Raw genomic sequence first — 24,794 nt, 5'->3', positions numbered from 1 at the left:
GAGGTCTCCAAAGTATGTTTCAGAAGAATTTTGTGATACCATCTTCTGTACGTGAAATCATCTTCACAACGTGCAGAACTTGGACATGACTTCTGAGTTTGGGGGAATAACATGTGCATAACATGCACAAAGCATAAAAGTGCTTTGAACCTGGTAGGGGAACAGCCTGGTTTCCCAATCTCATTGCTTTCTTTAGGTTTTTGAATCTTCTCGGTCATAGGTTGGCTTTTTGGTTTGGAGGGATTTTCAGGTGTGAGAGGCTGGCTGTGGGGGAAGGGAAGAGCTGTGGAGGGGTGGTCCCTGCTTGAAGGCATGAAAAAAATGAAAATGAAGCAAAGCCTTCCCTGCCCAGAGTAAACATGGAAACAGTTGTCCATTGAACTCCAGGCACAAAAACTGTTACCTAGATGTTGTTCTTCTCATAACATCTTTGGCAACCCTTGGTCTTCTACCCCTTGCCAAGCCTTAGAGGTTCTGTGTTGCTCTATCAAGGTTTGGGAGTGAATTGACCAGGAAGAGAATGTTCTGAGAAGTGGGCTGATCGGTAAGCGTCTGAGTGCTGAGAATGGTTTTCAGGAGGATGGCCTTGCAGCGTCCATCTTTCTGCGAGCTCAGCCAGCTGCAAAGAAGGATGGATTGCTGTGGTTTTGATAAGGACACTGTTGGCGTTTGGGGAGGGACAGTTCTTCATTGTGGGACTGTCCCGAGAGTTATAGGATGTTTAGCTTCCCTCTTTCTCCCCGGTAGTTAATAAAGGTAATCCTTTCGTCATCGTGACAAGCAAAAGTGCACATACATATTTCCAGTTGTCCCCAGGGGGACAAAACTGCCCTGGTGAGAGCCATTTGGGTCAACACTAAAAAATGCTCCTTAAAAAAAAAAAAAAAAAAAATGCTCCTTGACAGCTTTAGAGTGTGAATAAATTACCAAAGGAGTCAAAGGAAGGTTTGGGAACATCCTTCCAGGTCTTTATGGATGAGGTACCCACCTTGCACTAATGAATCTGATTTGATTGTGTTTGAAGACAGGGAATAGAATAGGAGGTCCATTTCTCTTCTAGATTATTCCCTTCTGTTGGAGATCCAACCGGTGGAGCCTCATTTGGGGCCTGGCTGTGTGACCAAAACACTTGAAGCATTCAGCTTTGCGCAAACCGTCTAAACTCTAGGTCTCTGTCTCCTTGAGAGAGGTCCGTTCTCAGATTAGGCTCCTGAGATCTTTTCTCTGGATCCTTTTCCTTTAGCATGTCTTTTTAGGGGCTGTACACTTTGCTTGCTGACAGGTATCTTTGAAGGAGAGAGGCCACTAGAAGACAGAATAGGCAGGGAGGGAGGGCATCTTCGGTTCCTGAAAACAGAATGAACAGAATTACTGAGAATTTTCCATAATACAGAACAGGTTTGTGCTTATCAACCAAAACAGCAGGGAAAGGAGAAGGGGAAGAAATAATTAAAAGAATAATGGTGGCAAGATGATAGTGACTTAAAAGTCAGGAGGGTCTAATGTGCTGCACAGAAAATTTAGCCTTGAGAAGCCCCCTTGGCTTCTGGCCATGTCTGGGGCCACCGCCTTCTGTAGGCCAGAGGTGGACAGACGGCCCTACTACCCAGCCAGGCCTGCCTTGTCTTCACCTCTGGTCCTTTGGTGAGTCACCAGTCTGGATCTGTTTTCCCATCTTTCAACGGATAAATTCCTTCCTTCCTTCCTTCCTTCCTTCCTTCCTTCCTTCCTTCCTTCCTGCCTGCCTGCCTGCCTCCCTCCCTCCCTCCCTCCCTCCCTCCCTCCCTCCCTCCCTCCCTCCCTTCCTATCAGGATAATAAGTGCTCTGGGTGGTTTGGGGTTTTATTTTTGATAGCAACCGGGTGGGGCGTGAGGTTTGGTACTGGGTTTTGGATCATATTTTAGAAAAATATTCTTGCTGCTTAAACAAGGGAGAAAGAGACCGCCCACAGTCCTGTTGCCTTGGTGTCCCTGTCCAGTTCTCTTGCATTTGCAGAAGCCACTCTTAGGCATGGTTGTTGTCATTCTCAGCGATGACGAAAATCGTTTCTGAACTTACCATTCACCCCCTATCTTGGGTGTCTTCCGTCTGTTCCCTTGAGGGAGATGGATATTGCCTGTCCTGGGGGCTCTAGGGGACCCTTTCTGGGCAGATGCCTTCCCCATCCCCCCACCCTTTGTCGTGGGGGAAACGTGATCATCCTGGAAAGCCACCTCCCAGCCAGGGTTTCATTAGAGCCTTTCCATTCACAGCCCTGGGCCCCTCAGCTAGATGCCAGTAAAAGGGAAAGTAAATGAAGGCCATTGAAATCAAAAGGTCATCGAATAATCAAGTTTGGTATTTCATTTCTAGCCTCAGTACCATCCCAATATCCACCCCAGCCAGCCTCGGTGGCACCCTCACTCTCCAAATGTAAGGTAAGTGCTTGAGCTCACAGAGCTGTACTTTCTCGAAAGTTCTCCCTTTGGAAAAACTCGAATTCTACCTACTTGGGAATCAAAAGTCTGCATCAGAAACAGCTGTTAAGAGTTGCCGTGTCATGGCAGAGATTAATAATTTGCCAAGCAAAGGAAGCCAGTGATGAGTCTGGATTTACCAAAGTTATGCTTTTTGAAATAAAAATGAATTGGGTTTTGTTTTTTGGGGTTTTTTTAGGCATTCTAACCTCAGATATTTTTGGTTTGGTTTTGTGTTAGAAATGTTACTTAAAATTTCTAAGTAACATTTTCCTGTCCCAAGAATTCAGTTACTAAAAATGTGCCTCAAGCTTGGGGATTTTTGTTGTGGGTTTTTTGAAAGGACGTTTTTTTCAGGGTTGGGGTGGGGGGTTGTTTTTTTTGGGTGACAGTAGATCTTTTTTCTAAACCCAGGGGTCAGTAAACTTTCTCTGTTACGAGCCAGGTAACGAGTCTTTTCAGCTTTGTGGTCTCTGTCACAACTACTCAGCTCTGCGGTTGTAACTCTGAAGCAGCCAGAGAGAACCCAAGAGTGAATGGGCGAGGCTGCATTCCAATAAAACTTATTTACGAAAATAAGTGGGTGGGATCTAGCCCCCTAGGGCTGTTTCCTCACCTCTGCCCTAACCCACCACAATCCTTTCCAAGTAAACTGGCACCTGGCTTGCTGGGTTTTTCATCAGGCTTGAGAGTGTTTTGATGCCAGCTTTGTAAAGGCAAATGTTCCTTTGCAGATTTGAATTTTAGATCAGTCTTAATTGGTGTTTGTGTGTGAGGCTCTTTCTGTTGGTGAATTCGCTTTGCATAAAGTTATTTCTTGGTGAGGTTGCTAGCCTTGCTGCTTGAGAAAGTATGGAGAGAATGGAGTGATGAAAATAAATCCATGTGGAGCAAGGCAAAGGAGAGCCATTTAGGTTCTTGATGATTCTTGACACTTTTGTTGGGGGACCTTGGAGAAGGACCACAGTGCAGCTTTACCAACAACACTTGATACTCGGGTAACTTTTTAAAGCTAGTCAGCCCAGCAGAGTAATAACTCTAAATGTTTCTGTATTGCAAAGGCAGTTTTTTTTTCCAGACAGAAGAAAACAGAAGAGGTTTCTAGAAATGCTATTTTTATTGACCTTATTTTTACAGAATTTTAGACTTTTTAGTGCCTGTTTTACCACTTTAGTTTCCTTCTGAGGTGCAACCTTGCCCAACAGTTTGCAAAGGGGATTCTGTGGGAGGCCACAGCAGGGTCCTCTCTGGGGGGCATTGGCCTCCCCTTCGAGCTCGCTGATGCCCATTCTTTGCCCCACCCCAACCCTGCTGGATCAGTGTCTGCGGGTAGGGCCCAGCACTCTGTTTTATCAGGCTCTCCAAGGTTAGAGAAGACTGAGATACCTACCCCAAGAAAAGAGAGTTCCTTGGCCCAGCACTCTTGGCAAACTCTGCCTAAGGCATTCACAGCACCCGTTAGCAGTGCGCACACAGCGCTGAACGGTGCCTGGCCAAGGACCCCTTGTCACCTGACTTTCCTCAGACTGACCTGCTCAGCAAGGTGCCCTTTGAGAAATGATGGTATGGCCGTGGAGCGGGCTTCTCTTGACCTGGATGTTGATAGATAACCTGCATTCTGAATTTTAAAAGAAATACCTTAGAAAAACCATTCGTTTCCATCTGTAAGCCATCCCCATTGACACGGCTCATGGTTTCTCCTGCCCACCTCCCTCATACTTGTGTTGTTTCACTCACATTTCTGAATTTTCTTTCATCCCTCCCGCTAACCATTCACTCTGCCAACAAAACAGGCCATGCTTTCAGGATGACAGGCCACCGCACTGGGAAAAGTCGGCCAGTGGAGGTGGCAGCCATTTCGATTATGTCCACGACCAGAACCAGAAGAACTTAGGAGGATTGCAAAGTATGGTGTATCGAGATAAACTCATGACTGCACTTTGAGAGACTGAAGCATCTCACCTCCATTCACCATCACAATGTCCTTACATCCCACGAAAAGTGTCTTGGCATCACATAGACGTGTTTGCACAAGTGTCTTTGCGGAAAAGTTCTGAGAAGTGTTCCCGGCATCCATATAAATATTTGCAAACAACCACAATCACTAGTCGTAATTTACTGTTGACTGCATTCTCAATAAAATGAAGGTAGTTAAAAGGCTCAGGAATCATTTTAACATTCTGATTTTAAAATTGGAGTAAAAGTCTGTGTTGATCGTATTGCTATGTACTTGATATTTCTTTGTTATTTAATGAACGGGACCAAATAACACCAGGAGAACATGGGAAGATGGCTCTGCGGAGAGCACTGCACAGTCCTGGGGTGAGGAGGAGGCTGCTGGGGCCCAGCCCTGGCCACTGTCAGAGGGTGGACAAGCCCTTCTCCTCTGGTGGCCTCCTTTGCCCCATCCGAAAAGAGTGGGTTGGACAAAATGTTCGCCAAGCTCCTTCCAGCTCTACAATTCTGTGATCTATGAAAAGTCAATATTTTCAGTCTGAGGATCTAACATTCCATCGAAATTTCTCAGAGGGAAAACTGCAAAATCCCCTTCTCTAACAGAGGGTTACCCCTTTCAGAAGCCAAATAAAGTATATAACTGGGTAGGTGGGACCTGTGTATGGGGAGGCTCTGAATTTCCTATCTTAAAGCAATCTAGCCACTTTGAATCTTAGCAGATTTACTAGTCACAAATTGCATCGCATCCGTATGCTCGAGTACGAGAATGATTTTTTTAATTATTGATTGGTGCTGCTAACTTGTGTGATTTCAGAAGACATGATTATGAATACACTGTCAGAATTTATAGAACTTGAGGCTTAGTTTTTACCTTGGACTTCACTCTTTAAAAAAGCGACATGCGATCCAAAATCCATTTATGGCTCAAATTAAAGTATATAGGATTTTAATAAAGTTGTGCCAAAGCATCCCGTAGAACAGGATGGGGTGGGTGTCACGCAGTCATTTCGTAGTTCCAGCTAATCAGTGTGTTGTCTTTGAGGGTAGAACTTGTACCGAAATACTTATTTCCCCCCATTTCAAGCCACAAGTCAAACATTTTTTTCTCTTGATAGAACTGAGATAATTTTTCACTAGTATTTCCGTGAAAACAGTTCTTAAACGCCATTTCCATATGTGTAATTGTAATTTGGCCCGTTTTAAGCTTTTTAAAAAAAATGTATTGACATCTCTTGAGATATTTTATTGCTAAAATCTGATCTATTTTTGGTTGCCACAAAAATCTGTCCAGAGGGAGGGACTCAGCTACACGCCCTGCACAGTAGAGTCAGTCGCCTATAAACTTTTCCTAAGATATCTGTTTACAGGTGTATTCCGTTTTAGCAGATGTTTTGATCCTCAGTGTTTGTGCTGCATACAAATAAATGTGTTCCGAAACTTTTAATCTTACTGGTACATTTTTACCAATGTGTTTCCAAGGAATAAAGATTATTCTTGCTTTTTTGGACTCCATCTTCATTTTATGTTGCGCAGAAGTATCATTTGTGGATGACATAGATAAGGGGACAGTGAGCTTTTAGAAGTCTGAAGGTTCAGTTAGGTGAGGTGGAGCAAGTTCATCTTAGAATGAAGCTACTCTGGGGAAGAGTAGCTCTGGTAGGCACCCTGGCTGAAGCTCTTCTTCATCTGGTGCATCTGTAGTGAAGGTTCTAGTCACTGGGGCTGAGCAGAGTGAAGTGGTGGCAGAGTAGGTTTCCCCCATTACCGTCCTCTGATGCAGGTGGGTGTTTGTCCCAGCTGCTGTTGCTGTTCCTGGTGGAAAGATGTCCAAACCTGTGTCTGTGGCTGCCCGGAGAGTGTGTATACATGGATACCCTCTAATAAATACCTTTCTGTTTAAAATAACTTCAGTGGATTCAGTCGTCTGCAACCAAGAAGTCTAACAGGATGCATACTTACGACCTCCGAAATGTTAAATGACGTGTCCACTTTTCATCCCTCAGCTTAGTGGGCCTCTCTCTGCTGCATTTGATGGTGGTGGTCACTCCTTCACGGCTTCTTGAAAGTCTGTGCACTTGGTTTCTGTGACATCCGGCGCTCTAGCTCTTTGACTTTTTTCTCGGTCTTTTTCACAGCCTCATCCTTCCGTCTTCCTATTAAATGTTGGTGTTTTCCAGGGGTCCTTCCTCTGCCCGCTGCCTTTCTCACCATCACAGTAGATCCTGGGCCTTCTCCTGGTACCACTTTATGGCTGTTGACCATGAAGTCATTATCGCTAACCCAGACTACTACTACTGCTCCTATGAGTTTTTAGACTGACATTTCAACCCGCGTATCCCATGTACACCTCAAACTCATGTCAGAAATCAAATTCATCATCTTTTCCTGGAGAACAAAGAAGAGACTTCCGCCTGATTCTCCACCCGCAAGAAGAATGTATGCACACTCCATCCATAACTCTTCCTCCTGTTGCCCCCAGGTCTGCTCAGCTCCTGACCTTGTCAACCCTGACCTTGCAGCAACATCTCCTTTCTGCCTCAGAGGTGTTCTTCCTGGTCTCTTTGACTCCGGGCTCCTGCCGAGCTCATTGTCCTCACAGTCATTCCGATGATCGACATCTGCCGGGGTTCTCCAGCACCCAAAGGGTGAGGTCCAAGGCCTTCTCTATGGAATCCCTTTGCTGTCTGCTTCTGTTCTATTGCTCTAGCCTATTTCGCCCCATTTCTTACCCTCCCGTTTAAATTTCTACACCACCAAGCTGCTTGTTGTTCCTGGAGTGCACCATATCCTGCTGTTGCTCCTGTCTGTGCTTTGCAAATACTGTTCCTTCTGCCCAGAATGCTCTCACTCCCATCCCCTTTGCCCAACTCTTGCTCACCCCTTATGCCTCCACTCAGACGTGGTCTTCTCCCCAGGACTCCTACCACCCTCATTTCTGCAAACTGGGTTAGTTTCTGTGTTCTGCTCTGTGCCTGCCCCTCAGCTCTGCTGTATCAACATTGCATTCGCTACTTTACATTAAAACTGCCTCTTTTGTTCATCTCATCCTGGAACCTGCACGCTCCTTAAGTATGAGCTTTGTCCCGTATTTGCCTTTGTTCCCCAGTGCCTGATAGATAGCAGGTGCTGCGTGAATGTCTGTTCAGCAAATAAGTGACTCCACATTCATTCTAACAAATGTCTGACCAGGGGCGCCTGGGTGGCTCAGTCAGTTAAGTATCTGCCTTTGGCTCAAGTCATGATCGAGCCCTGCATCAGGCTCCCTGCTCAGTGGGGAGCCTGCTTCTTCTCCCTCTGCCTCTTCCTCTGCTTATGCTCTCTTTCTGTCAAATGAATAAATAAAATCTTTAAAAAAAAAAAAAGAAATGTCTAGCCAGATAACAGGCAGTACGTCACCTCTCGGCTGGTCCAAAGGTATCTGAACAGCTGTACCTAGTCTAGGGCGTTGCGTTTTGAGTAGGACATTGACCATCAGCTATGTTCTGGCTTCAGCTTCATCATCTGAATATGACTCGGTGTGTCTGCGGTGTTCTCATTCGAAGTGTCGGTGTCATGATGCACGTTGTTATTACAGGGCAGATGATACTGGAGAGCTACTGGAAACCCCGGTAGGACGACATAGATCCGCAGTAACATGCCGGGACTATTAGCCAGATGTGTGCTCCCAGCACTGCGCATGTCACTTCATATGATCTTCCCGGCCACTCTGTGTGGTGGGGGATGTCCTCTTTGCTCACATGGGGAAGCTCAGGCTTCGGGTTTAACTAAGCATCTTGCACATCATCACACGGGCAGTTCTGACTCCCAGCCCGTGTTCTCGGCCCCTGGGCTCTGATGTTTCTCACTGACGACCATCTCACCATTTGGGACCCTGTCGATCTCTATATATATATCCATCCATGAGACTGTTACTAGATTATGTAGAAGAGTTTACTACCCCGAGATCTGGATACTAACTAGAAAGCCACTCACCACCACCAGCGTCCATATCCCTGCACACCAGTGGCCTAGTGACCCTGTTACCCTTCCCAGGGGTCTAGTAACCCCTAACACCTTACCACCCCTCCTCCTGCAATCTAGAAACTGCATTCATTCAATAACCCCCTTTACAAAGGAGCAGAGATTGAGCATTATTTTCTTCTTAGTGAACCACTCCTTATTTGAGGCAATCCACTGCTTTCATACCCAGAGCTCCCAAACTAGTCATTTCTTCTGGAGTATTACCTGCCTGCACAGCCAAGCTTGAGACTCCATAATTAACAGAACTAGCTCTTTGCATTTTTGAAACTTGGGTCCTTACCGGTCTTGGATCATCTCTTATTTTTCTGTGGTTCCCTCAGAATATCGAACAGTGAACTGACAGTGTGGTCAGATTGATGTAATTCATATGGACTGAAAGACTTGAAATCATGCCGGGTGATTATCTTGACTTTCAAACACCTCTTACCTGTTTCATTTCTTGGTCTACCATTTCCACTGAAAATGGTTCTCCTTAACAGCAAAGATGAAGGAATAGGACAGTGTGGGAGTGCTGCTTTTTTTTTTTTTTTTTTTTTTTCCCTGCCCGTTAATATGGCACCATCCTTCCAGGTCAGTAACTCCAGCCTCCTGGGTCCTGGTCTGAACACAACTAATAATAGATCCTTTTTGTTGCCCTTGAGTTTCTAGCTTTTAACTAATCCTTTAAGATCTGAGCTCATCAAAGAACTCCCTGAGCAGCCATATTGATCCTTTGGATCAATATTCCCCAAACTCAGCCCTAAGTCAGTTCCCTGACTGTACTGAATCTTCCAAAAGGACCAGGTAAATACCCTAAATAGGCTTAAGGATGATTTGCCTCTGCTATTTCCCTCCAGGAGGCAACCGACAAATGCAGAGGCAAGGCATAATGGGGCAGAGAGAGGGAGAACGCAAACTGCTGTTAAGAAAAGAGTCCCTTTGCACATGAAAAGTAGCACATTTTTAAGAAGACCCAGGGGTATCTAAAAGGTGAAACTAATGTGAAACTGACATCCAGCTGAGCCTCAGCAAAAGAAATCTTAAATAATTCTGCAAATTGGCCAACTTCCTCAAAATTAAGGAGCCCAAGAATTACTTGGACAGCTTATTAAAAATGGAAATTGCCAGGCTCTATTGAAGGCTCTGTTTAACTAGGGGATAACGCCGTGGGGATGGTGAGACCTAAGGAACCTTCATTTGAAGTCTCCAGGCGAGTCCGCGATGGACAAGTGTAGGACCTCTCCTTGGAAAAGCCCAGCTACCTATCTGGTTTGCCCTTGTTTTATGGTTCAATTTTAATTAATTTAGAGGCCAACTCTTTTTTTTTTTTAAGTAGGCATGATATCAAAAAATAAATGGATACGTCATAATAAGTAGCTAGATATGTCTACTCAGTATAGTTTTGCACTTGCTTAGGTTCATAGTGAAGCAGAAGAATGCAAAAATTCTAGGGTTTCTTTACGTGGCTTTAATTTCATCACGAGCTCCCTCTCCCAAGTCTGTCAGACCGAATCTGTCATTGTTCTGCTCTCATGCCGGAAGCAAGGGTCTAGAGAACTGTATCCACTGAGGAAGATGACCTGGACACTCCAGCATAAGAACCCATGCCAAGATGAGAACCCATCATGGGGAAGAAGCAGAAGCTTGCAGAAGCAAAATGGCAGGATATTGCCCGCTGATGAGAGACAGACTGCAGGTCTGGTGTGGAATGTTGATTTTGTTGGGGGCAAGAGCCCTGCAGTTTTCCCGCAAGGTGAAATGTGCATGCTCTGGAGTCTTGCACGCTTTGAATCCCAACTTTGCCACTTACCAGCCATGTGACCTTTGTCCAGTTTCTTCTCTGTGCCTCCTTTTCCTTGTCCCCAAATGGAATTAAAAGACATTATGTATGGAAGGTGTTTTGCACCATTTTCGATGCTGGCTGGCAGCAGTTTTTGGTGGTTTTGAGATTTAAGGCCTTAGCCGTCCACGTGGTGAGAGACAGGTCAAAGAAATTCAAAGTTGCACTCAAGGAATGGTCTGTGTTAAAGGTTGCTGGCTTGAGATGTATGGTCTAAGTTTAGCAATGGAAAGGGGTGCTTGGCTCCAAGAGAAAGATCAGATGGAAGAGAGTTAACACAATACATAAATACACATCTCCGAAACTCTAACAAGCAAAGAGCAGAAAGGCCGTGGGGATCTTTTGAGGCGGGATAAAAAGAAAGAAAGATGATATTTCTGTCTGAGAATACGAGGGGCTAACTGTCCAGGCGGAATGTGGACAATGCTTTCCCATCTGCTGACAGCAAAACCGGAGGAAGAGGGAACTGGTGAGACCACTGAGAATGCATTCTGTGGGTACAATGGGGACCCAAAAGTTGAGAGAATTGAAACAGCATATGCTCCATTCCCAGCTTGTCTAGCTTAGGATTTCATCTTCCACAAAGCGGAGGAGGCTTTTAACAATTAGAAGACTAAGTAGAAAGTCAGTAGTAAAGGGAACTGCTGTGCTTTTTCACTTATTTTCGTAGGTAATACGGTAAAAATTCAGACAAAAATACCTAAAACTTACTTTTCCTTTCCACCTTTTTATCCCTAGGTCCCTAATTCTCCCCAGAGGCAAACATTGCTAGCGTTTCATCGTGTCAATCTAGAGCTATTCCACATATAAACAAGCATGTGTATGTATTTAACCAGTCAATATTGATGGTCATTTAGGCTGCCCCAAATCTCGAAAATTACAATTTTTCTGCTGTCCTTCTACGTTCCGTTTATGCACTTGAGTAAATTCATCTGTAGATAAACTCCCTGGGAATAGGAGCTCTGGCTAAAAAGGTACGTGCATATTTAATATGGACATTGCCTAACGAAATTTCACTCTAAAGATATTCTACCTGATTACACTTTCTCGCCTCGGCCTCCCACCCCACCAGGGATTTGACAGGGCCTCTGATCCCACAGGGAGCAAGCTCGTAGCCTTAACTAAGTCTTTTAAACCTATGTTAGTCTGATGGGCAAAAATCAGAATTTCCATTTTAATTGTATTTCTCTAGAAGCAAGGTTGTACATCTTTTCTTATCTTTTTGAACGCCATTTATTATTTGTTTCCTCCGAACCGTCTGGAACCTCCGCTCTTATGCCCTGCTCTTTATTAAAGACCAGACTGATGAAGTAAAATTAATCATGTCATCATAGCCTTTTTAATAGCAGAGAAAGGGAAGGATGGGAGGAATTGATATTTACCAGACATTTTTTGGAAGCAGATTTCCAGAAGCTCAGGTAACAATCAGCACGATCCGATGCCCTGGAGACCTGAAGAAAGAATACGGACAGCATCAAAATAGCCAGGGTAAAGGACTTGATTTCTAGCACCCATCTTTCCTTTCCTGTTTGGGAGTTTGTTGGAGAACTTTCCACTCCAGCTTCTTAAATACCTACTCAGACATTGTGAATTTCCCTGGTGCACTGACCAGGGAAGCAAGGATTTACTTGTAGTCACAATTAAGGTCCTAATTTATCAGGTCTAAAATCCCACTGTATCCCGTTACTTGGCCTCGGTTTTATTGGAGGCAAGGCTGCAGAATTTAAAATACCCAAACTGCTGTAGTCCAGGCGGTCCGCTAAACAGGGTTAGAATAATTAGAGGACCATCCCCGTAGGCTTGTGTTGTAAGAAAGCCACAGAACCTACCTAATCATCCCCTCCTGAATTGTGAATGGCTTAAACATCCACTTTCTGCAGCGGAGACCTCAAAAGCAAGAGGTGTTGCCATGCTTACGGCTCCGTCAGCTTCATTCCACGGCTGAATAATGGATGCTGTATCTATATTCAAGGCAATTAAACGGGCCCTTAAGATTACGACCAGTGTATAGCCTCAGAGGCTAACTAAGGATGTTTGCAAGAGAAGCTTCTGGAAAACCTACAAGAATTGTGGAACAGAGAAAGGATCATTTGAGGAGATTTTAAAACACAAAAACCAAAATAGATGAATCCTCATCTGTATCACCTCAGGAACACATACCCAGTGTTCAGCTCCATCTCCTGCTCACACTGGTATCTTGTGCAATTAGAGTGTCTAAAACCTGCCCTTAACAGAGCATGCATTTTCTTCGTCTAGCTTGAACTTCATTCTGGAATAAATAATAGTTTAATTCCATTCCTTCTGGTGAGTTGGATGGTGTTTGCAGAGTGGAAAAATAACGCTCAGCTCATGCCCAAGTCGGCCATGGCTCTTTCCTGGTGCAAAGACTGGGTCCTTGGACGTTATTCTGCACAGCTAGTAGCTGCATGTTCGTGGTGATCATTTTTTTGTCTTGCTGCTCCCTGAGACCTCCCATATGATACTCTTTGGGGATGCATTTAAAGCAGTGGTGAGGGGCAAGTCTGTTAATACCATTATCCACCTGAAAAAAATCTTCATTTAAAGCAAAAAGTGGGCATCAGAATGCAGAAATGAGAGGCCAAAAAAAAAAATCCCTAGGAAACCAAGAAGGGAAAGCACTGTCAGATTTATTACAAGTGAATGCTGTAAAAGAAAACAACTATATTTGTGTCAGTATTTTTTTTAAGGCAGGAAAGAGATTGAATAAACGCTTCAGCATGAGCCTCTGTGCAAAAATGAACCCATGAAATACTTATTCTTTGGGCTCAGATCCTGAAATTGATCTGGAATTGCTAAAATCCTAGATTTCACCACAAAGTTTCTAAAGCCCTTCCTCACAGCTTCTCCATGCCTCCAACAATCAGAGACATTATAAATTTAGTAAGAATCACATTAAGTTAAAATGGATTTTCTAGCAGAAAATTTGTCAAGGCCTGCTTACCCACTTACGGCCATTCACTGAAACCATTTGATACCAGGTTCACCAAAGGAAAATTCCAGACTCAAAGACGGGGGCACGTATCCTACTTTCTCACGCAGGACAGAGATGCAGCCAACAGGAAACGTGAAAAGGCTCTCATCGCTCCATAAGTTGTGGAATATTTTAGTTTTACAGAGGCCATTTAATGTTAGGAACCACTGAGGAGCTCCTGACCAAAGTGAAGCTTTTATGAATAGACACTTGATAAATTACCTAAGGAGAATTAAAATTTAATGCACTACAACATTTATTCAACAAATATTTACTGTCTCTGTGCCAAGTACTATAATAGGTACCAGGAATTGATGTTGAAGAAGATGCTGCCTTTGGCTGTAGGCAGTTAATAAACTAATCAAAACGACAGCTACCAATCTTATGGACTCAGACATTACCTGTGCTAACACTAGAATTAGTTCCAGGTTGATTGCCTGGAAGATGGCTTGAAAGAAATACAAACTGAGAAAATTCCCATTTGTCAATTAGTCTATATAAAGGAATCTAAACCATGCCAAAAAATATAATTTTGACCTTTTCAGACAAGAGGAAAATGAGGTCAGTTCATCTTTTCTCTCTAGTCACTTAAAATAATTATAATAAAACCACTAAGTTACTATAAGAAATCATCCCTAATTAACAGACTTAACATTCATAATGTGTCACATTTCTGATATGTTGATGACAATTTTCTTCTCAAACCCATTATGAAAAAGCAGTTTTTCAAATATACTCTCTACTTACGGCCAAATAGTATGCTTGCTTGCCCTGAATTTAATAAGAACTTTTAGCAATATGTTAGTCCAATGACCCACTCTGTTCAGTCTCTACTAAATTAAAATTGAAGTAAGTGACAGGTATCCTGGAAACCATGATGAGTAAATGCACCTTCTCTCATCTCTCAGTTGGACATGGCACAAATCACATTATTTCATTGAGCTGTAGTTCCTGGCATATAAATATGTAATAAATATTTGTCCAGAAATGCAGTGTCTGGGGCCCAGATAAGTGAAATGTGTTACCTGAGGTCACATAGTTAAGTGGTAGCAAAACCAAAGCTAAGTGCCCACCAGTCCAGTGTTCTTTTAATGTCATTGTAATGCTCCTTTCATCCACCTGGCAAGGCAGTCAGTCAGCGCTTAAGAGAGCACTGGGCTCTCGAGTCAGGTTGCCTGGATTCACATCCCAGCTTTGCCATTTACCCTGTGTGACTCTGAGAAAGTTAAGTAGGCTCTCTGTTACCATTTCCTCACCTGTAAAATAAGGATAATAATAACTGTCCTTTCTTCAAATGGTTGTTAGAGGATTAAATAAGTTAATAGATGGCACAGTGCTGGGCAAGCAAAAACGTTAGCTTTTGAGTTTTTTCCTCTGTGAGTATTTAGAGAGCATGATTAATGCATCAGTGTTCAGCCAGGAAGCATGATTCTGGCCGACACCATCTGCTGCAAAAACACCGTAATTGAGGAGATTCTGCTAAGAGTCCCAGTTTGGAGAGCCACAGTTCAGGCTAATGGACAGGATATGGACTAGTGGAAACTTTTTCTTGTCCTTGGCACACATAGAAAATGACATATTTGTGTAGCATACTGGGGTAAGCAGGTAAGACTGTTTGAGCTGCAACCTACCCAAAGTCCATTTGTTGGGAAGCTCTGCTGAGATATTTGTCGATATCTCCCTGATGCTTTAGCTCCGATTAGGAATGTGGAATTGTTCCCACTTAGGCCAAAAGTGAAACAGGAGCCAGTTTGCCGCAACCAGACTCCTCTAGAAGGTGTTTAGAGAGGTTGTGTGCTGTTTGGGCTGCCTGGAAGCTGTTCCTGCCTCGGGGACCCCTGCTGTGGAGTTAAGACAGGTGCCATGAACAGATAAAAGAGTATCTCTGAGTCCAGGCCATGCCTTGCCAGAGGACTGGATAGAGGCTACTCACTCTGTTTTCCTAGGAGAGACTTTGACCTGACACAATACCTGTGGGGGCTTTCTTGGCCATCCAGACACTGGCATTTCATTGAAAGCAGAACATCTGTTGATTTCTCGGCCTTCCTGCCTGATTACGTAGTTATTTGGGAGGCAGAAGAAACACCGCCCATATTACTGTCATTAATTCTGGTCAGCAAGGAAGACTAGGTTGGAAATGTGTAAGTGGCAAGATCCTTGGGGAAAAAATGACTCTTATGTCTTGAAATTGTTAATACAACATGAGTGGAGCTCAGGGTTTAATCCTTCATGTCAAAGAGAAGATGGGTCTAAGAGGGAATCGTTTTCATGTGGACTAGGAATATATCATAGATCATCTGAAGGGGAAAGGCTTTTAGGGATCCACAAATAGAAGGGAGGTGGAACATATAAAAAATGAAGGGGTATAGACCTTTTTTTTTAAAGGACTTTTAATTTTCGTAGATGTGTGGTTTAGTTGGAGCAAAAAGATGAGCAATTTAATGACAGCCGTTCTTTTTAAGATTTTATTTTTAAGTACTCTGTGGTAGCCATTCCTGAGGATGGTATACGAGGTTAACAGGGCAGAAAAAACACTGCTCTAGTCTGTTTTGCTTTTCTCGTTTTCAATTAGGGAACCAGGCACAATACTAGTTGCTGAGGGTGAAAAGAACAAAGAGAAGGAAACTGAAGTCTAAGATGAGAGAAAAGTCGGGAACGACTTTGTTCTTTTGCAATTAGTTCAAGCCTTCAGGCTTAGAAAAATGGCCATGGGGAATAATGAGAGAATTTGTATATGGCAATGCTGAGTCAGCATCACAATGCTTTTAAAAAACCTTGGAGTCTCGGGGAAATGCCAGCATAGACAGGGAAAAGTCCTACAGTTTCTTGAAAAACAAATTAAAAAAAAAACTGGACTGATAAGCTGGATGGAGAGATCGAAAACGAATCTTTTTTAAGCACTTAGTTAAGGAAGTAGTGCTCCCTTAGAAATAGCATGGATTAGCTCAGAATAGGTGGTGCTAATGTTTCGAGATTCTTAGTAGGCTGAGAGTAAACGGATTGTCTCTAACCTGGTTAAGTAGAATGTGTCGGAAACCAAAGTTTAACGTTGAAACACTAGATAGTTTGCACACTTCAGAAATAAGAATGACTGTTAATATTCAGCTTCATTCTGGAGGCCTTACCAATGCAATAAGCCAAGAAAACAAAATAAGCAATAAATGCCAGAAAAGAAGAAACAAAATTTATATGATTATCTAAAATACAAATGAATTACAGTTGATAAGAGAGGTTAGCAAAGTGGCCAGGGGCAGAAATATCCTGTCAATAATTTTGTGTATCTAGTAGTAAAAAATTAATTAGAGGAAATGTAATAATAAGTGAAATCTTATTTTTCAATTGTGACAAAACTGAAATACACCTAGGAATTAAATTAATAATATATGTTGTTTACCTTTGTGGAAAAGTCAGAAATTCTAACTGAAGGACATTTAAAAATATCTGAATAAATGGTGAAAAGTCTCCTATTTCTTACAAATATGTTCTCTCAAATCCATAATGTTTAATGCTCCAAATCAGAATTCCAATGGGATTTTTTTGGTAGTAACTTGAGTTGTAAAATAATCTGAAAGAGTAAGTGCATAACAATAGTCAAGAAAAGAACAAAAGAAGAACAATGATGTGGGAAAGGGAATAGGATTTGACCTGTGAGATATTTAAAATACATATATTAAAACAGAAGTAATTAAGACAATCTGGTGCTGGTTGAGTAATAGATAAATAGATCAAGAAAAATAGGAAAAATCCAGAAACAGACGTAAATACATTATCCAGTATTTTCACGATAAGCATCTCTGACACAAGCATTTTCACTGCAGACATTTTCTCTGTGTAACGACTTGGCTGTAAGGTAATTTTGCCCTAAAAGATAAAATCATGGATAAATAAAAGAGGGACATTCATTTAAAAAGACATGTGGAACATGAAAAATTGAATAACAAAAAAAAATTGAATAACAAAATTTAAAAGACTTTATTGCAAAATACAAAATATTTGAATACACCAAAAAAAATGTATAGCATAGAGTCATGGCAACACTGCGCAAATAACTGGTTTTATTTTGTAGGTTGTACCGATGTGCTTGTTTTCAAAGTCTTCTGTTCAGAGTATTATATTTATATATATCTGTGTATATATATATATATATATATATATTTTTTTTTTTTTTTTGGCTTACTGCTCCGTCTTGTCATTCAGCATTGCACTTTTACTTTTGTCCCTAAGATTTCTTCCTTCATCAACAGAGGTATCATTTTCCAAGTGCTAGGATATATATTTACAGCTGAGCGTTGTATTGTTTCCTAAAAGCCTTCTACACTGTTGTTTGTTCTTGGCATGTTGTCACGTGACTGTTGCTAAATGTTCCAAAGTTCTATGGGAAAAGTGGAAGAAAGGCTGAGGCTGTAATGCCTTTGTAACTGAGCTTTGTTAATAACATTGCAACTGATGTGTTATTTTCTAGCACAGTATAGCGTGGGGTCTGGCTTTACACTGTCTTCTTTCACACTTCCAGTAAGTTTTATCACCATATTTTCTATCAAGTTGATACACGTAGTTATCATCCAGTAATTTAAGACCACCACATCTACCCATCTCTGTATAGGCCATTATGAGGGCTAGCTCAGATTTATCTGATGGAAAAATGGGAACTTTGCCAGTGGAGAAATGAAACCAAACTGTCAGCCAGTTGTTTCATATTTTACAGCAGAATTCTCTTACAGCCAATTAGATATGCAGTGAAAATGGGATGAAAATTCTCGCAGCAGAGATGTATATGGCAAAGGTGTTTACGGGAAAACTACCTAGCACCCACGGTGGATATCGTGTATCAGTCACCTGCAATCAGGAGAACTGAGACCCAGTGAGACATTTCTTACAGAGGGAATTTCGTACAGGGAATTGGTTACCCAAGGGATGAAGAACTAGGAAGCTAAATTGGAACAGTGAAGCAACCCAGAGATTAGCACCACTAGAACTAGAGCTGGAGAGACAGAGGGACAAAGGGAGGTGGCAGGGTTCCAATGCCCAGGTGCTGGGGCCACAGAGCACTCACAGCTCCTGCTGGAAACACCACCTGAGGCAGAAAGGGATGGGGAAGAAACACCTTGACTTCTCTCCTTTTCCCACCTTCCAGGCTCTGCCAGTGGCTCCCACTGGCCAAGCCTACATGAAAGCCAAAGGGCCGGGAGCCTGGTAAATGTATTTCCTTGGAAACACAGCAGGTCAGGGCAGAGCAGAGCAGAGATCTGAGAGCTCTTGGAAAAATGACTGGCACATGCAGAAAATGGCCTTTCAGGTTAGTGGGACAAGAAGAATTACTCCCTTGGTGATGTTGGGACAACTGGCTCTTCATTTCAGAACAAAAAGTGAGAACTTCCCCTTACAATATGCACATAAGCTCTTCTTCCCTCTTGGCTCTTCCCCAGGCTACATGAGCTGCCCCTCCTCCCGTAAGCCTTATCAAAGCACCTGCCACACTGCCTTGGACTTGTTACTCAGCAGTGAGGGCCTTGCGGGCAAGGACAGCCTCTCACTTGTCTTCTCAGTCTCGTGCCTACCACCGTGGCGGGCACAAGAGTTGACACTGAAATATTTATTGAGTGCATTGATACCTAATTTTCTTTTCAATCTGACCAGTATTGGTTGAACACCTGCTGTGTGTTTAGCACAGTGGAGGGTACGAAAACACGTGACCTAAACCGTCTCTGTGCCTCCAGAGCTCACTGTGTCGTGGGGAAGGCAAGATGTGTACACAAGGATGTCTCAGGCAGTGAGGTTCTGAGGAGGTCTTAGGATTTTCCCGATGAGTGCATTTGCTGCCTGAAATAGAAGCCAAGACAGATGGGAACATGTAGCAGATGGGCAGCAAGCAGAGAGGCGGTAGTCCTGGATGGTGTCCCAGGCTCAGCCAGTTAGCCACGGTATGACCCGGTCACCTCATTCCCCCAGTGAGCCCCACTTCCCCATCTGCAAAATGGAGAGGCTGGACTTAGGGCAGTGGTGCTCAGCTCTGGCTGCCCACTGGACTCAGAGATCGATGGTGACGTCACTGGTCTGGGGCAGGGGCTAGACATGGATATTTTTCAAAATCTTCCCTGGTGATTTTTTTAAAAATCAATTTTATAAAGGTATAAGTTAGTATCATACACTTCACCAATTTAAATTGTACAGTTCGATGGTTTACAGCATTTCCACAAAGTTGTACAGCCATCACTACAATCTAATTTTAGAACCTTTCCGCCGTCCCTAAAGAAACCCTGTGTCATTAGCAGTCACTTGCTGTTTCCCCGCATCCCCCCCAGGCCTAGGTAATCACGAATCTACTTTCTGTCTCTCTGGTCTTGACTATTCTGAACATTTCATATAGATGGAATCATGCAACATGTGGCCTTTTGTGTCTGGCTTCTTTCACTCAGCATGATGCTTTTCACAGTTCCTTTAAGTCCTAGCAGGGATTAATATTTCGTCCCAACTCATGACTGAATAATATGTCACTGTATGGCTATACCACATTTTATTTATCCATTCATCAGTTGATGGACATTTAGGTGGTTTCTCCCTTTTGGCCATTATGATTAATGCTGCTACGAATATTCATGGGCAGGTTTTTGTGTGGACATGTTTTCATTTCTCTTGGGTATATCCCTAGGAGTGGAATTGCTGGGTCCTATGGTAACTCTGTATTTAACCTTTGTGAGGAACTGCCAGGTGTTTTCCCAAAGCAACTGTACCATTTTGCATTCCCACCAGCAGTATGTGGGAGTTCCCCTGGTGATTTTAATATTCGTCTGGGGTATAAAACCGCCAAATGGAGGGTCTCCATTTCTATAATTCTGTGATTTTTCTATCCGGGATTATATCCCCAGAGCTGCCCTCAGAAGCCCGTGTCACCCAGAACTTGGCTGAGCTGTAGAGTGTATGGTACCGTGTGCTTCTGAGAGCACCCTCATCATTCCTGGCCTTATTTTTGAGAGAAAGCCCCATGAATTCTGTGTTCCAGCTCAAGACCCTCCCCAATTCCTGCCCTGCCCTGGTCACAGTTCTGGCAGTGGATTCTGGAGGATTATTCTGAATAATTATACCATTATTATGCCAATTATAATATTTAATAAGTGATGGTATAGTAATATTATTATTATTATTATACTAATTACTATAATACCATAATAATGAGTGTTATTGATATTATTATAATATTATAACGTATTAAATAATTATCCCATTATTCAGTATGCAACACATTTTGATTGAGCATGCTGGGGTCCCACGGTCACAGAGGGGAGTGGCTCTGGTGGGATTAGGCAGGGCCGTAAGAGTCCCCCACCCTCCCCGTGTCTGCAGAGCTATGCCCGCCCCTAATATTGTCAAAAAAGTCCTGTATGACAGAGCCCCCACCAATAGAGTACTAACTTCTTAGGGTTGGAAGTAGAATGAGAGTGGGGGCTTCCCCTGAAAAAAGGGAAGAGAAGAAATTAGATCTGATGCAATTTCTCACTCATGTTTACTAACAGGGCATGTTGTCCCCCTTCCCCAAGCCCCAGTGTAACAGAAGGCATCAGCAGCTTCCAGGCAGGGTAACTGCAAAAGTTAAATACTAAAGTGCCTTGCATAGTGCTGGGCACACAGGCAGCCCTCTTCTTCTGCACCAGATTTCTTCTCAGCTGCTGGCCCATGGAAGCAGAGGCTAAAGCCTACATAGCTCTCCTCTGTCACCCTCTGAAAACCAGGACTTGTGACCTTCTTTCCAGAATGCCAGAAGCTCATGAACCTCAGCCTCTCTTGACCATGAGCACAGAGCTGGTCTCATTTACTGAACTTTTTTTTTTTTTAAGATTTTATTTATTTATTTGACAGAGAGAGACACAGCGAGAGAAGGAACACAAGCAGGGGGAGTGGGAGAGGGAGAAGCAGGCTTCCCACTGAGCAGGGAGCCCGATGCGGGGCTCGATCCTGGGACTCTGGGATCATGACCTGAGCCGAAGGCAGACGCTTAACAACTGAGCCAGCCAGGCGCCCCTCATTTACTGAACTTTAAGCACTGGTCCCAAGGTCTGGGGCTGCTGAGTGCTGCTGGACCCTCTGGGTGGGCTTGACCTTCTCTGCGGTCCCTGGGAAGAGGGCAGATGCACAACTCTAGTGGATGCCCTTTATATCATAGTTGATATGAACGGCCCTTCCTGGGGTTCTGCAGGGAAGAATCCATGAAGCTATGAAGCCAGGAGCAGTGGTTTCCTTAACAGACCCACAACCCTACAAAACTCCATGAATTAGGGTCTCTGGGAGGGTGGTCCCTTCCATGGAGGAGCTGAGGGATCTCCCAGGTCCTCCCACTACGGCTTAGAAACCTTTGCTTTTCTAGAGACCCTTACCCTGACATGATTCAGGCTGCTTCTTTGACTCTCATCTATTTCTCTTCCCATTTGTCTTGCTTAGTCTTCCCCATAAGTAGCTGTGAAAGGAAAATCACACATGCATATTTTATTTGACATGTTATTAAATGCAATTTATCACTCCCTGCATATATATTTATTTCCCTGTTTAACTTTTCACTCTGGGTGTCCTTGAAATAAAAAATCACACATTTTTAAACTTGGAAAGACGAGTACCTGATACCAATGCTCTAGTCCAAGTCCGTGGCAGACATCACTAATCAATCACAGCACTCTTTCCTCCTGAGCTGGGCACAACCTCAGAATCCTTCTCAATCTTGCTTTCCAAGCAAAGGGTGAGAATCACTTGAAGCTGGCATAGGAGATGGTGAGTATCTGCCATTCCTCAGAAGGTCTTACTCAAAGCTTTCCAACTCTACCTCCAGCCCTAAATGTACATCAGATCTCTGCTATAGGACATCTTTCCTCTTGAGTATTCATTCTCGCATTCAGGGTAATTCAAGATGAGCCCTAAATTGGGCAGTCCCTCCAGGCCTCCTAGGCTAAAGGGCATTTTCTCTCTTATGAGACCCCAATCTCTGTGCCTCCTTAGGACAGATATTGTTTTCAACATATATGAGAGACAGGAAAAAAATGCCAGCAGGCTTTGTTGTCAAATCCCAGATCCACAGCTTCATTAACCCTTCCTCCTTCCTTCCCATCCTCCCTCTTTTCCTTCCTTTCTTCAAAAATGTATGGAGTACCTACTGTGTACCAAGCAAAGGTCTCTACATAGATAAAATTGGATGTTTTATGTAAAATAGCTAGTACACTACTTGGGAGAGAGCAAGTACCAGATAAATAGTTGGAAGAAAGGATTTTTCAGACCTGGAAATGCACCCAGAGTCACCTGGCCCAGCTCTTGTTGCAGAGGAGGAAACTGAAGCCCAGAGCAACTGTCCAAGGTTCCTACACAAGGTTGGGGCAGAACTAAGACAGGAACCCAGGCTTTTCAACTTCAACTCAGCTCACTTTTTGTTGCCCCCATTACTGGCTGCATAGGGGAGCTCATTTTGGAGGGGTGAGGCTGCGCTGTGACCCTCAGAAGCCAAAGTCACACCTTATTCCACATCCTCACACACATACGTACACAATGCAAGACCGTCCTGAGTGAAGCGAAGTCTCCAGGAGCCAGCCAGGGTGGACAGGAAGAGCACTCTGGCTGCTGATTTGTGGGCAGTGGGCAGAAGGAGAGCGTGGAGGCAGGAAGAACAGTTAGGAGTCTCAACGGGAGATGACATGGGCTTCCAAAAGGGCAGTTTTCATAAAAACAGAGGGAACAATTGGAATTAAAGCTATCATAGCAGTACCCTTAGCAGGTGTTTCCTGTGCGGTGGGGTGATTGAGAGCAAAAGAAAGTGACTCCAAGACTTCTCTCTGTGTCACGATCTTGTCATGGGATGGCTAGCAATTATTTGCTAGTATTGCTTTTTATTTCCTCCTCCCATTTAAGGGATGTCTTTTCTTGAACGGAAGTTACTTAACTTCAGAGTAAGAATTCCTTAGGGTTTCAGGTCTCTGATATATACAAATTTCCCCTTTCTGCCTTTTCCTTGAGCACCGTGTTGCCCTTCGGTCCTGTTTTGCAATGACCCCGCGGATCTGTTTGTTGAACCGATTTCTCTTGGTTTTTAATTGTCAGAGAACATCTTTTAAAGTACACACAGGAATATCAAGACACTTGACTTTTCTAAATCCTGACTTTGACACCCTCCACAGCTACCCGCTCCCTTCCCCAGGGCTCAGCAGCTCAGACCGGCTGCCTTTCAGCATCGAGGAGAACGGGGGCCCTACCCGCGCCTCAGCCAGGCACCACCACCACCAGCACCACCACCAGCACCAGCACCAGCACCACCCAAACTATGGCCTCTCGCTGACTCTGGAGAACAAGGAGGGGCCTTCCAGGTCTCCAAACTCCAGCAGTAAATCCCTGACAAGTGAGTAGGGGTGGAGAGGGCAGGGTGGGAGGGAGGGATGCTGCAGGGCGTGGACGGCTTCCCCTGTCTTGAGGAAGACAGACCTTTTCTGTGCAGCACGTAAAAGTAAAGTCAGCACTGGGTTACCAGGTCCAGGCTAGAGCAGACAAGAGCCTTGTGCATTTCAGCTGGAGCTTTCCCAGGAAACTCCAATTTAATTCCAGAGTGGCACTTCTCTCTCCACCTCATTCCCTAGCAGTTCCTACTTCCACTGGCTCAAGTAATAGAAAGAGGAGGGGAGCCGGGAGGCTAGAATCTCTACTTTTCCGAATTACAGGAAAACCTATTCTGTCCCATTTCTGATCCCTCTTCTGAGAGCAAGGTGATGTCGGGGAGGACCAGTGTACCCTGTTTCAGATCCCAGCAAGAGAAGGTGTGGAAATGGAGAGCAGGCACTTATTTGGCATAGAGGGAGCAGGAGAGCAGTAGAGGGAGAGGGAGAAACAAGCCCCCTGTTGAGCAGGGAGCCCGATGCGGGGCCTGATGCGGGGCTCAATCCCAGGACCCTGGGATCATGACCTGAGCCCAAGACAGTCACTTAACCAACTGAGCCACCCAGGCGCCCCTGGAGAGTAGGAACTTAGAAACATTTTTTAGCAATAGGATAGAGTGATTTTATATTCATTAAAACCAATAAAAAATGGGCTTGGATCTGGTATGTCTATTATTTCGTTTTTCTAGAAACTCCCTTTTATTATGTTTTACCAAAGAATTGATCTGTGACACACCAGAGGGGGAAGAACTGGTTCTTTTTCACATACGATGTGCAAAAGCACCGAGCTAGAGGCAGGAGTCAGGACACTTCGATTCTGGTCTTCAGAATTTCTCTTGAGCCATGTTCCCTCTTGGACCTTTGGTTTTCTCATCTATGAAATGGGGTAGAGGGTGTCTAGTTGATGGCCAAAGAATCTTCCAGCTCTGACATTTCATGAGTCTGTGCAGTGATGAAAGGGTGAGCTGACGAGCCTTTAGCTGTAGACCACAGGGAACCATTCTGGGTTGGCTGAGTCGGAAATGGAAATTCATCATTCCCGTGGTGTTGATGAATCAGAACTCTATCCCCTTGACTATGCACACTGCCCTGCTAGGCCATGTCTCATCTTCTTGTATCCAGATAACTGTAATAGCCCCCTAAGGGGTACCTC

General features: G+C 43.8%; 1 protein-coding gene across 5 annotated transcripts in view; it reads left to right on the top strand.

Moving 5' to 3' along the window:
- The window catches only part of EPB41L4B (erythrocyte membrane protein band 4.1 like 4B), a 122,128-nt gene that overhangs the window by 65,475 nt on the left and 31,859 nt on the right, over nucleotides 1–24,794 (top strand). For 4 of the 5 annotated variants that reach the window (XM_028108774.2, XM_088018738.1, XM_088018737.1 and 1 more), the window contains exons 15-16: nucleotides 2,354–2,418; nucleotides 23,393–23,610. In XM_028108774.2, coding sequence (XP_027964575.1) covers nucleotides 2,354–2,418; nucleotides 23,393–23,610 — 283 coding nt within the window. Of the gene's footprint in view, nucleotides 1–2,353; nucleotides 2,419–4,250; nucleotides 4,402–23,392; nucleotides 23,611–24,794 lie in introns of those variants that run through there. The other variant, XM_028108775.2, reaches the window with a different exon arrangement.

The sequence above is a fragment of the Eumetopias jubatus genome, unplaced genomic scaffold (assembly GCF_037043125.1).
Source record: "Eumetopias jubatus isolate StellerSeaLion01/CBP00866 unplaced genomic scaffold, mEumJub1_p1.0 scaffold_15, whole genome shotgun sequence".
Classification (NCBI taxonomy): Eukaryota; Metazoa; Chordata; class Mammalia; order Carnivora; family Otariidae; genus Eumetopias; species Eumetopias jubatus.
Note: the sequence above shows the minus strand (reverse complement) of the source record. Positions and strands in the feature narration are given on the sequence as shown.